General features: G+C 40.0%; 1 protein-coding gene across 2 annotated transcripts in view; it reads right to left on the bottom strand.

Annotated features, from left to right (window-relative positions):
• The window catches only part of PPP1CB (protein phosphatase 1 catalytic subunit beta), a 37668-nt gene extending 24195 nt beyond the window's left edge, over nt 1-13473 (bottom strand). Inside the window, exons 1-2 of one of the 2 annotated variants that reach the window (XM_030858054.2) lie at nt 13339-13473; nt 12980-13119 (exon numbers count right to left, since the gene is read on the bottom strand). In XM_030858054.2, the coding sequence (XP_030713914.1) occupies nt 12980-13031 (52 nt within the window). In that variant the 5' untranslated portion in view covers nt 13032-13119; nt 13339-13473. Of the gene's footprint in view, nt 1-12979; nt 13120-13296 lie in introns of both variants that reach the window. The other variant, XM_030858055.3, reaches the window with a different exon arrangement.
• Between the last annotated feature and the right edge of the window lie 16 nt (nt 13474-13489).

Here is a 13489-nt window from a genome sequence, read left to right on the forward strand (position 1 = left end):
TAGGTTAGCATTCTTTTTTTTTCTTTTAGCACTTTAAGAGGTCATTCTATTGATTTCTGGCTTCTGTAGTTTCAGGTGATATATCAACCATCTCTCTTATTATTGTCCTGAAAGTAATGACTTCTTTCCTTTGGGAGCTTTAAAAAATTTTTTTCTTTGATTTTGGGAGTTAAGTCCATGATGGGTCTCAATATGACTTTATTTACATTATTCCCACTTGGAAGTCACAGACCTTCTTTAATCTTGTTTTGGTATCTTTCTCAATTTTGGAAAATTCTTGGTTAATATATCCTCTATTCCACATCTCTTGTCCTTCTGGGAATCCCATTACACATGTTAAACCCTTCCATTGTCTTCTGTTGCTTTCTTTCTGTACTTCCCCTCTATTTTTTCTCTCTCAGCACTGCATAATTTCTACTCAACTCTTTTTTTCCCCTAGTTTACTACTACTCTATTTTGCTGTTTCTAATTTGCTAGTAAATGCACTACCAAATTCTTAAATTTAGTTAATATATTTTTTTAGTTGTACAGTTTCCAGGTCTGATAAAATTTTTCTTTTTCTCTTTACCTTGAGCATATTAAATCAGTTATCTTCAAGTCTGTGTGATAACTCTAATATGTGAATTCTGTGGATTTATACCTTTTTCTCCTCTTGATATTTTGGTCCATTAATCCTGTTAGCATTCCTGTAGTATTTCACTGAATGAAATATTTGATTATGGATGAAAAACTGTACAATTTCTATATGACATCTTCCTCCATGGAGGGCTGTTTCCTTTAGCAGCAGAGTACCAAGGACTCACCCACATTTTCTTTTTTCTTTTTTTGACTGTGTTGGGTCTTCATTGCTGCACACAGGCTTTCTCTAGTTGCGGTGAGCAGTGGCTACTCTTTGTTGCGGTGCGCGGGCTTCTCATTGCGGTGGCTTCTCTTGTTGCAGAGCATGGGCTTTAGGCACGTGGGCTTCAGTAGTTGTGGCACACAGTCTTAGTTGCTCCATGGCACGTGGGATCTTCCCGGACCAGGACTCGAACCTGTGTCCCCTGCATTGGCAGGCAGATTCTTAACCACTGTGCCACCAGGGAAGCCCCTCACCCACATCTTCTTGAGGGCTGGTCTACTTCATTTTGCCCTCAATCTTGGAGAGTGGCCATGATGGGGGTCTCAATGAAAAACTCAGGGTATAATATGGCCTCTCTCACTTCATAAAGACTGAACTTCAACTTGTGCCATGCTGGTACTGTGGGGGATGCTGGAATCTCTGCTCATATCCTTAGCTTCCCAGACACTGTTTTCTTCTGGTTTACTTAGAATCTTCCCTTGCACGTGTGTATCTTAAAAATCAATGAGCTTAGGGGGACCTGACTGCAGATTTTGAGGTTAGAGTCTATGTGATTCTCTCCTCTTTTAGACTTAAGTTTCAACTGCTTTAGTTGCCCCAGACTTCCACCTCTCCTCTTTAGTCCAGTAAGACTGCCACTTTTTATTTGGAGTCTATTCCCCTATGCCTCCAGGAGTGACTGTTGAACACACTGGTGCTTTCCTTTTCTTAAAGATCAAAACCCTCAAAAATTTCCTGTGTTGGTTGCTCTTCAACAGTGGAGTGGCTGCTCAAGTGAAAACAGAGAAGTACACAAAATATGATCATTGGGCACGCACTAGAAATTCAGACGCTTACGTGAAGAATTTTGAGGAACACCTTGCCAAGGACTAGACACTACTGGCCTTAACCCCGTATGTTATCTCAGCAAATGAGTCATTCAACTTAGGTAGAAGCATCAAGGTCTCCTGGTTCCTGATAAAATAATCTTTCTGCACAACCATGTTTACACCAGAAAAGGGGGAAAACACTAAGGCCTGAGGGTCAAATTTGGTCCAATCCCTGTTTCTGTGTGACCTGTGAGTTAAGAGTAACTTTCATACTTTTAAAAATAGTTGGAGGGGGAGGCAGGGGAAGAACAATACTCTGTGACACATAAAAATTATATCAAATTCAAATGTCAGCGTCCATAAGTAAAGCTTTACTGGAACAAAACCACTCTCATTCATTTACGTATTACCTATGGGTACTTTCACGATACCATGGCAGAGTTGAGTAGTTGCCATAGAGACCACATGGGGCACCCTCATGGTTTCGCACTGCTTCCCAGGGTACTAGAAATTGCAGAGATGCAGTTATAACTCAACAGTGTCTTCAGCATCTACTTACTGCTGTGCTGCAACATTTTATTTTACTTTTATTACCAGTGCATACTCATCATGTCAAAGGAAGAAAACTGAAATATGAATGTCTAAGGCCCAGTGGAGTGTGGATTATTTTGTTACTGAATTAGATGACTAGGCATTGTATTTATGACATTATAGCTGTGCTAAAAGAATAAAATATATGTTCACATTAGGAAACTAAGCACTTCTTCACAACATTCCTATCTCATAGGAAAGTAACAATCAAAAAAATTTTTTTAAATTGTAAATGGAATCTCATCACAGCAGAATTTCTTCACAAAAATAAAATGAGGCTGCAATGAAAGTAAGCTTCCAACTGGTTCATGTATTAGAAAGTGAGGAAAGCCATTTACTAATGGTGAGTTAATTAAATCATATTTGTTTGGAAAAGCCAAAGAAGTATGTCCTGAGACTGTAAACTTGTTTAAGACTATATATTTATTAGTCCTTCCGTAAAGACAGTTCTTGAAGGGTTGAGGACACTGAAAGCAACGTCGATAATCAGTTAAAAAAACAAAAATGATTTTGAGTGGTTTCCTTGGCTCTTGATGAGTTCACAGATATTGCCAATACTTAGCTTTTGCTCACTTGAGGAGCCAATGCTGAATTTGAAATGACTGAAAAGTTAGCCTCTATGAATAGTCTGTGTGGGACAACCACAGGCAAGAATACTTCCGAAGGGACTTCCTTGGTGGCACAGTGGTTAAGAATCCGCCTGCCAATGCAGGAGACACGGGTTCGAGCCCTGGTCTGGGAAGACCCCACAGGCCGCGGAGCAACTAAGCCCGTGCGCCACAGCTACTGAGCCCGCGCTCTAGAGCCCGCGAGCCACAACTACTGAAGCCCGCGCACCACAGTGAAGAGTAGCCCCCGCTCTCTGCAACTAGAGAAAGCCCGTGCGCAGCAACGAAGACCCAACGCAGCCAAAAATAAATAAAATAAATAAAAAGAATACTTTCAAAGAAGCTAAAGAAACAAACCCAAAACATGATGGAGGTAAAAATACTCATGGAGCAGGAAAAGACTTAGTTGGACAATTTAATAAAGCTTGTGAAAACTGAAGGTGTTTAAAGCTTATGGTGCAATCACTCAGTGGAAAAATATTGAACCAGTGGTATCAATGGTGTATTTCATTAGCTCTCATAAACTTAACCATTGTCAGTTACACAAATGTTTGTCAGAAACAAAAGCTGAATATCCTGACTTGCCCTACCACACAGCAGTTCAGTGGTTTAATAGTGATAAAGTTTTATTGTGACTTTTTTGAGCTGAGGGCCAATATTGACATTTTTCTGAATGAGAATCACCCTCAATCACTACTATCGAGCACTGAGTAGGTTTTATAAATTAGATCTTGCTGCAAACCTGATAATGTTTCTTAATAATTCAACCTAAAATTAAAATGTGAAAAAATACTTATGTGTGAAACATACACTATGCTAAGTCACTCTGACAACTAATGTTGCTTGTAATCACAAGCAAATGTCAGGTTGCTTTACACAGTTCCAGGGCTGTCAAATGTTAAAACAAGTGAGATCTTCATTCCCTCACAGATTTGCACTGGACACTATTTTCTAAGCTCAAACCACAGTTCTTACAGCATTCTTTAGACCTCAGTGTTAGTGCAAAATAAGTCAAAATCCATTTAATTGTGCAGGTGAGGAGCTTCCACCTAACCTCTCACTGGAATTGACTAATGTGCAATGTTATCACATGATAAAAGGCAAATATTAAGAGAGAACTAATAAAATTCTATAAATACCTTCCAAGTGATGACTAAAATCACTTAAGTAAAACCACATGCTTTTGGATTGATAATAGTTTCAGTAGTACCTACCTATCTGTGTTAAGACACCTTCCAAGATGAAATACATAAAATCTCATTATAGATCAGCATTAACAGATGAACACTTCCAGTTGATTTTGATGATACAGAACACTAACTTTGAACCTCAATGAAGCAAAATGTTCTCTTCCCCCAAAAGAAGTCCCTTCTTCTCATGATTACAAAAATTTATACTCCATCATTATTTTTCAAATTTCATATTCATGTAAAAACCTTTTCAATGCAGGTTTGTTTTTTAAATTACAAATGGTGTGTGTCATATATGTCTGTGTTGTGTATACACTAAATTTTATCTTTCAATAACCATCTGCTATTTTCTCCAGCAAGTTCTTACTAATAACTGTCTTCTCTAAAACAGAAAGAATGACAAGGAGAAAAAAACACCTAATTCCACTATTACATCTGCCACATGAAATCTTAGTAATCTTCATTAACCTTTAACATTTTAACCTCTACCCTACCAAAAAGATTCACTCAAGGTTACATACTAATCAACAGCAAAGTTAACATAAATCCAGATTTCCTAAATTTTTTTTCTAAGATGAAACAGCAATTTCTCCATATTTAGTATGAGTCTACTTTAAGCCACAAAGAAGAAAAAAAAGTAAAATTTTTACAGTTGGCTAGAATGGGGAATTTTGGTTTTAAATGAAAGAATTAAGCCACTGTCATAATTTCAATTTATCTTAAGTTTGCCTGCTTAATGTGATTTGAGCCTACAGATGGCCTTCAGGAGCTCTGTATAAAAACCCAAACTGTAATACTGTGTATGCACATACACATGTATACTTTTCTGAGAAGTCCGGGGCTTTCATGATTTCTCAGAGGGGTCTGTGTATTGCCGTAAGTTAAAAAAATCATTCCAGGTAAACTAGTAAACAAATAGATAATGAAAAAAGAGTGAAGAAGAAAATTAAGATACAGGGGAGGACTAGACATTTCAGGAACAGAAGAAGGGAGCACCCTAGTCCTGTGGTTCTCACGAGTGTGATCCCCTTTTTCACTGTGTTGACATCTGCATGGTGCAAAAGCAATGGTGATTAAAACACCGACACCTCAGCAGAAACCAAATCAGAGGCACTAAATTGCCACACACAGCGAAACAAAAAAGGTCCAGTTTCAATTAAAAATGCCCTTGCCCTTGATTAAGCAGTAAAAACAATCAATTTTCTTACATCGCCACCAACAAGTATACATCTTTTTAATATTCTGCATGATGAAATGAAAGTATCCATGAAGCATTTCTGTTGCATATCAAAGTACAATGGTTGTCTTCAAAAAGAGCACTTGTATGACTGTTTTAGTTCCAAGCTGATATAGCTACTTTCACAGACCATCTCTTTTACTGGAAAGCACAAGTGACAAACTATGGTTATTCACACTTAAGATATTTAACAGATACTCTTGAAAATGAACAAAGTGAGCCTGTCACTTCAAAGAAAACAACTGACAGTATTTGTTGCTAGTGAAAATTAAAATTTTGGAAACCTTGTATCCAACACCATGAATTTGACAGCTTCTTCATACTTAAGGACTCTTCTGATACCTTGCTGTAATATTAACAAATGTGAATTTTTTGATGTTGTATAAAATGTGTCAACATTTGAACATCTGCATAAATCAGCTTAACCAGTATTTTCAAAACGACCAATGCATGTTACAAAGTCATTTGTAAGATCCATTTAAAATGCAAGATAGATAAATGGATTTTAATGTAAGAGAACAATATTTCAGATTCTACATTACAACTAACCTTTAAGAAATTATCACTTGTCGATTTCTGGTATAATGTTAAAGAATATCCACCATTATCTAAAAAGGCTATTGAAATACTCCTTCCTTTTACAACTTTGTATCTGTAAAAGTACAGATTTTCTTCATATACTTCAACCAAAACAATGTATCAAAACAAACTGAAGCAAAGCAGATATGAGAATTCTGTCTTCTACAAAACCAGACATTAAAGACATGTGCTTATCACTATTATTTTTGTTGTAGAAAACAAACTCTGATTATGTAAAATGAATAGGTTATTATCGTTATTTTACATGAATTAAAGAATATTTTTTTAAAGAATATTTTAAAATTCTTAGTTTTAATTTCTAACACAGTACTGATAAATAACTCATACAAATCAAAGTTCTTGTCCTCAGTTATTTATTTATTTTTTTTGCAGTATATGGGCCTCTCACTGCTGTGGTCTCTCCCGCCGCGGAGCACAGACTCCGGACGCGCAGGTCCAGCGGCCATGGCCCACGGGCCCAGCCGCTCCGCGGCATGTGGGATCTTCCCGGACCAGGGCACGAACCCGCATCCCCTGAATCGGCAGGCGAACTCTCAACCACTGCACCACCAGGGAAGCCCCTCAATTATTTTTATGAGTACAGAGTAGTCCCAAGATTCAAAGTTTGAAATCCATTGCTCTCTAGCCCCTAGCCAAAAGAAAGCATACACCGAATCTCCTTAAATCACCTTTCACCATTTAATTCTGCCTAAAAATATCTCTCCCCCTCAGCACCAACATTAATATGTCAAACCAGATTATAAATTCTGAATAATGGGAATAGGAAAGAAATGTTTTACACATACATACATACATACTATGTATGAGTGGTTGTATGCAACAAACAATGTGGAGGGCACATCTGTTAGATCCTCACAAGAAATAGCCTTCCTTTGAGGAGGGTCCAGGGCTCAGTAGCATAAGAAGCCCTCTATTACCTTACACTCAGGTTTATACTAAACAATAACAGTAGCTAACATTTTCTGAGCTTTTATTATGGTCTAAGCGTTCTACCAGTTTAATTGTTACAGATACATTATGAAGCAGGTCGATTATCATCCTCAAAATGCAGAAGAAACTGAGGAAGAGCTGAAATTATAATACATCCAGAACCTGTACCTTTAGCGAGTATAAACACGGTCCCCCACTATAACAATACTTACTGAACTACCTTGAATAAACACTTAATTGAGTATATATCTGTTATCATTCAGGATTCACATAACTATTGCAGTTAAGGTCTGATGTTCATAAAATATGTTCCTTTCTGTCATTATATAACTTAGATCTTTCTCTCACTTTCACTCCAGAAGCCTGGTCATTTTCTTTCACTACTTTGGCTCAATTATTTGATACATATTCAAACAACACAGATGAACCTACAAGTACCTATAAAGTTTGCCTCTCAGTTTACTATTTAAAATAAAAAAGAGCCATAATAACTGCTAAATATTAGAGAAAGCTATATAATAGATGTCCTTAAATATGAAAAGTAACTTTTTTTTTTTTTTTTGCATTACGCGGGCCTCTCACTGTTGTGGCCTCTCCCGTTGCGGGGCACAGGCTCCGGACACGCAGGCCCAGTGGCCATGGCTCACGGGCCCAGCCGCTGCGCAGCATGTGGTATCCTCCCGGACCGGGGCACGAACCCGTGCCCCCTGCATCGGCAGGCGGACTCTCAACCACTGCGCCACCAGGGAAGCCCATGAAAAGTAACTTTTGATTTCTCTAAATCTTGAAAATAGTAGGTAGGATTAAGGGAAAAGTTAAAATGGTGTTAGACAAGCACTCAAAGCAAGAAAATGTTTTGATCAATAGTTTGGAAATTGACTAGATGGGAACTCAGGCATAGTCTGATGAACATTCTAAGGATTAAATTCCTTTATGGGGAAATAAACTGTGTCAAAACCTCCAAATTACACAGTGCCAGCATATATCAAGACCCAAAAGCAACATTCCCACCAGATCGCGCATGTAACATAAATACTTCAATTTGTCTTTGCACAGATGTGGGTAAATTTGGGAAGGGAGAGCCCTGAGGTCAGTGACTATTAGGAAGGTTATGTATGTCCTCATAAATCACTTTGCTATACACGTGAATAGTGGGTAGGCAGATTAAAGGACAATTGTCCCTGTCCTTTTACTACTTTTTCTACTGCATGACAAGTACCCACCTAGACCAGGAACTGAATTCCTCCATTAAACTAGGAAAAGACTGGCAACTAGTTATTTGTACTTACTTAACTTCAGAATGAGTTTCTGCATTTTTAGTCCCCTACTTCTAATTGTGGAATAAAGACAATTTCTATTAAAGCATTTTCATTTTATCTTTAAAGATGGAAAATCTCTGAGGTACAGTGTATTTCAGAGAATGAGGTGTAAAAAAAAAAAACTACATTTCACCTACCAATAACCAAGACTTCAAAGGTAATCATATTCAATCTTGGGGGAAGGTGGAGGGTTTACAAAAAGAAAGATGAGTTGTAACCTTAATATCTTTCTGCTTCCTATCTTCACTGATCCCCTATTTTCCCAGAAAGAATAAGCCTTGAAATGGCTACTTACAGCTGCTAGAGGAGCAGTGATCGCTGCCTGAGGGTATAAATTTGTATTCACTCAAAATTAAATCCTAGAAGATTAAACTGGGAATCCCTATCCTCCACCACCACACCACTGCTAAGCCTACTGACATTTACAAACCATTTCTTCTTGCATCCCTATAGCCCAAGATTTCCAGGATCAAGGTTGTTTCTGAAACTTTAATTATTTCTAAATATCTTGACATTCTTAACACTGACGTTATTTTACCTGTTAAGAGTTGTTTGAGAACGTATACTGCTGGAATGGATACTCTGTTAAAAGATAAATGTGGATAATAAGACTTCAGATGCAAAAAACCTACTTGATAAAATTTACTATCTTTATCTCACTAATCCTAAATCTTAATATAATCCTGTCTCTACACTCAAATGTAAATAGATTTCTAAATCCCAATAAATCCTAATCTTGGTTTAGGCATTTACCAGAAAAGCTCCAGCTCTGTATTTTCAAATAAAATAAAAATACTCTGGACTACTTATTCAAACTGTCAAAATTTCCCTCACCTGCTGGAACTGACAAGAAAACCAAGCAACCAACCTAATCCCTGAATCTCTGAACAATGTAGCATCTTTATGCCTTCTCTAGCTTCTCATCTAAAAAGAAGCAAGAGAAGAGAGAAAGTATCCCTAAGACCATCTCCCCTATTCCTCCACCTGCTCTTTTTTAACAGACCTGGCCTTGGGTCTACACAACAACACTATCCCTGCAGAAGTTGAGGTTGCCAATATCAACTAGCACTTCCTTCAAACTGCCTAATCTTTAGACTGCTGGGTCATAATTAAACAATTTAATCAGAAAAGAGGCTTTAACCAGTCTAACAGTTCCTCAAAAAGTTAAACAGAGTTACCATTTGACCTAGCAATTTCACTCCCAGCTATATACCCAAGGGAAATGAAAACATATGCCCACACAAACACTTATACATGAACATTCATAGCAGTATTATGCACAACAGCCAAAAAGGGGAAACAACTCAAATGTCCATCAAGTGATAAATGGACAAATGAAATGTGGTATATTCATGCAATGAAATATTATTCGGCCATAAAAGGAATGAAATACTGACACATGCTACAACATAGATAAACTTTCAAAACGTTAAAAGAAGCCAATCACAAGAGACCACATAATGTATGATTTCATTCAGATGAAATGTCCAGAACAGGCAAAATCTATAGACAGAAAGTATATCGGGGTAGCCAAGTAATGGGAGGAGTGGTGAAGGGAAAAGGGATTTGTTGGCTAGTGAAAACAGGGCTGTGTTTGAGGGTGGTGGTGGTGAAAACTTTCTAACGTTGATTGTGGTGACTGATGGTTGCACAACTAAAAAACCACTCAATTATACACTTCGAACAGGTGAAACTGTATGGTATGTGAATTGTATCTCAATAAAACTGTTGGGAACAGAGCTGGCACAATCTCAACCATCGGGAAGCAGTTTTCCACACAACCCTCTTCCCAAACAAGCAGATTCTACTCAACCTTTTTCAAGTCCTCCAAAATAAATTCAACATTTATAGTCTGAATAAAGCTCCCAGGTGATTTCTCTATACTTCCACTGCCATCCTAACTCCTTTTGGAACTGCTGATCAAAGTAAAAAGCTTTTACTGGATTTTCCAGGATACCCATAGGAACTAGCTTCAATTTCAACAAGAATGTGGTAGCAGGATCACTAAAGAGTGGTAGGCATCTTTGGCTTTGTGGTTAAGTAAAACTTAACTCAAGAAAATATACTGGGACTTCCCTGGTGGCGCAGTGGTTGAGAGTCCGCCTGCCGATGCAGGGGACACGGGTTTGTGCCCCGGTCCGGGAAGATCCCACATGCCGCGGAGCGGCTGGGCCCGTGTGCCATGGCCACTGAGCCTGCGCATCCGGAGCCTGTGCTCCGCAACGGGAGAGGCCACAACAGTGAGAGGCCCGCGTACCAAAAAAAAAAAAAAAAAAAAAAAAAAGAAAGAAATATACTGAAGGAACATGCACTATCCAAACAATAAATCAGTATACTGTTTTGCATTAAATAATAACAAAAAATTTAAACGTAAAAGGCACTTTGGAAGTGAACATCATTTGGCCACCTAAAAAACACAAAGAAACTCATAAAATTACTAAAAGTGTTATAGCTGATTGGTAATAAAACTTACTAAAAGGGTTATAGCTGACTAGCAATCTGATGTAATAAAAAAATCAAGAATATGTTATGGAACTACAGTCAACATTTTAAAATGAGATCAAGTCCTGCTGATTTCCCCTCCCTTGTACAATACTTTCATTTAATACTGAAAACAAACAAGCAAAAAAACCTAACTATAGCTATTCTGCTAAGCAGCTTTACTTGAATTTGAGTTAATAATTAGCATGTAACATCACTGAAAATCAAGGCAGACAAAAGAATTCTTATTTGAAGATTAAAAACAATTATTTATTAGAAAATCCAAGTCTGTTAGGATGTCTTTGGACAGGTCTAGATTTTGGAAAAGGGAAGGAGAAGAGGAGAATTTAAGAATCCCAGGGAGGCACGGTCAAAACTAAACATACTTCCCGGGATTAAGAAGCAAGTAATGGTACTCTTTACTGTCAGAGAGCAGGCTGAAAAAGCCTGAAAGTCACTTGTTTAGACTGGGAGTTCCCTGAGTGAAGAGACTGTGTCTTATTTTTGGATTCCTGGTGACTGGCACAAAGCAGGTCAATAAATGCTTGCTAATTTAAAAAGGGAAAACGTCTGGAAAATGATCACCCAAAACCAGAACCCAACACGTATGTAATCTGAATTCACAGAAACAAACAGAATCACTTAGCCTATTTTCCTCACCATATCTTTTCTCTTAACAACCTTGAACAATCCACTAGTGAAGTTTCTTAATTATCTATAATCTTAAAAGGGTGCATCTGACTTAAAAGATCCCATATCAAAGATTTAAAAACACATAAGTCTGCTGTGTTTTATGCCTATACAGTATATAAATATGTAAGTTTATGTAAGATAAAAATAAAGAAATTGAGATACAAGCATCAGATTTTTAAATATTTACGTTTACAAGCCAAGTTCATGGTGAGCATAAACTTCCCCCAAAGTTAACAAGATATTAAAATTTTTAAATAGCTACACTTCCCTCTTATAACAATGCGTAACTACAATACATACACTTTTTCAAAGCAAATGTCTCACAGACCCAGTAAGATGTTCACATCTGTGTGAACACTGACTGCAGGCACCAGGGGGCCTCCCAAGAATAACTTGATAGTAAAGGAAAAGGCAAACAAGAGTTCCTGGTGAAACTTTGCTTCTTCCTCAGTCTTAAGAGACTCAGTCTTAGACTGCTGGAAGGCTTTCACATCTGGAGCAAGTATACTGTAGTTTGTTACACAACGGGTACACAGAGAACTGATAAAACACCGACACTTTGGCTGAAAAAAGGAACTAGCGCCCTCCCTTCCGCCCCCCAATCACACAATCTTCTTCTGCGATGATTTTCCAAATGTAAGTACACATTGCTTCACGGTGGCAAACAATTATCTTCAGGAAATTTGAAAGCCAGTAACAATGGATATGTAATCCTTCCACGGCTTCTGACAGAGAAAACAATAATTTATTTTTTTAAATGGCGTAATTTCTTTCCTACACACTCACAAAGCAGCTAGTGATGACGCAAATTTTAGGGTAAAGGGATTCACTGGCAGAAGGCAGCGACTGACTCTGAATAATACCCTGGCCTCTCCATCTCTTCCCTTTCCCTCAATCCCCGACCCTAACATAAAACTATCCAATTACAAACAGAAGGGCCCAGAAACTTCAAAAGCTGCTAAGACCTGTAAATATCTTTTAAACACAAGAGAGGCTTTACAATCGACCTTTTTTAAGTTTGTGCAGAAATTAAATCCTGCTCAAACCTGCTAAAATTCTCAAACCCGAAAACCAATCCCTTCAGCAAACGTGTCTACATTTTTCTTGGGTGCATCTTCAGCTCGGTCAAAGACTTTTGGCTTACTATGCTTTAAAGCTAAATAATACATGGGCGGGACTCAACTCCCGCTCACGTTATCTTCTCCTTCAATAGAGTTTGTCCTGTAGCATCATGTAAAAATGCCGAACAGATCAAACAGTCGACTCAAGGAGAAGATTTTTAAAAATTCACTCCGGTAACAAGAAGCGGAGGCATCCAAGGGCAAGGCACAAAGAGAACAGAGAAGAAATACACGTCCCACGGGCGTACAATGCCCCGGAGCACGCATCCCGGCACCCTCCTCGCGAAGGGTCACCCGGCACCCCCGCCGGTGCGCCGCCGTGCGGGTCCCCGAAGGTCCGCTGGGGCACTACTTGCCTGCGGGGACAGCCCCTGACGCCCGGCCTCCCCTCGGCCGTGTTCCCGGAGGCCGCTCCCCCCGGCCCACCAGCTTCTTTGCCCCCTCCTCGGGGGCCGCCTCGGGGCGGGAAGGGGGGGGTCCCCTCGGGCTCCGGCGGCGGAGGAACAAGGAGGGCTAAGGGAGGCGCCCCCTCCACGCGGCCGGCCGGGCCCCGACTCACCCTCCAGCAGTCGGGTGATGAGACTATCCACGTTCAGCTCCCCGTCCGCCATCTTGTCGGCACCAGACGCTCCTTCCCAGCAGCGGGAACAAGGGCTTCTCGACGGCGGACGCTGCGGCGACCGCTCGGCGTTCCCTCACCTAGAAGTCACGCGGCGTTTCGACCCCGGTTCCAACTCCCCCTTCCCCCGGGCCCTCCCCCCACCCCCTTCCCACCAAGCAGTGGAGCGCGCACACACTCGGAGGCACCCACGAGAAAAAAAATAAATAAACAAGTGGAGCCCCCAAAAACCGGGCCGCGTCAGACCCAGCCCCCACCTCCTCTTCCTCCTCGGCACCGCCCAACTCCGCAAAGCTCACCAGCGCCGCCGACGGCCCCTCCCGCAGCGCCACTCACTTCACACCGCCCTTCCCCGCCACCGCGCCACGCAGCCCTCCGCGCAGGCGCACGGCTCACTCGCTCGCGGCCCCGCCTCGCCCGCGGCCTCCGCGCAATCGCACTGGACTCGGT

The sequence above is a fragment of the Globicephala melas genome, chromosome 12 (assembly GCF_963455315.2).
Source record: "Globicephala melas chromosome 12, mGloMel1.2, whole genome shotgun sequence".
NCBI classification, from domain to species: domain Eukaryota; kingdom Metazoa; phylum Chordata; class Mammalia; order Artiodactyla; family Delphinidae; genus Globicephala; species Globicephala melas.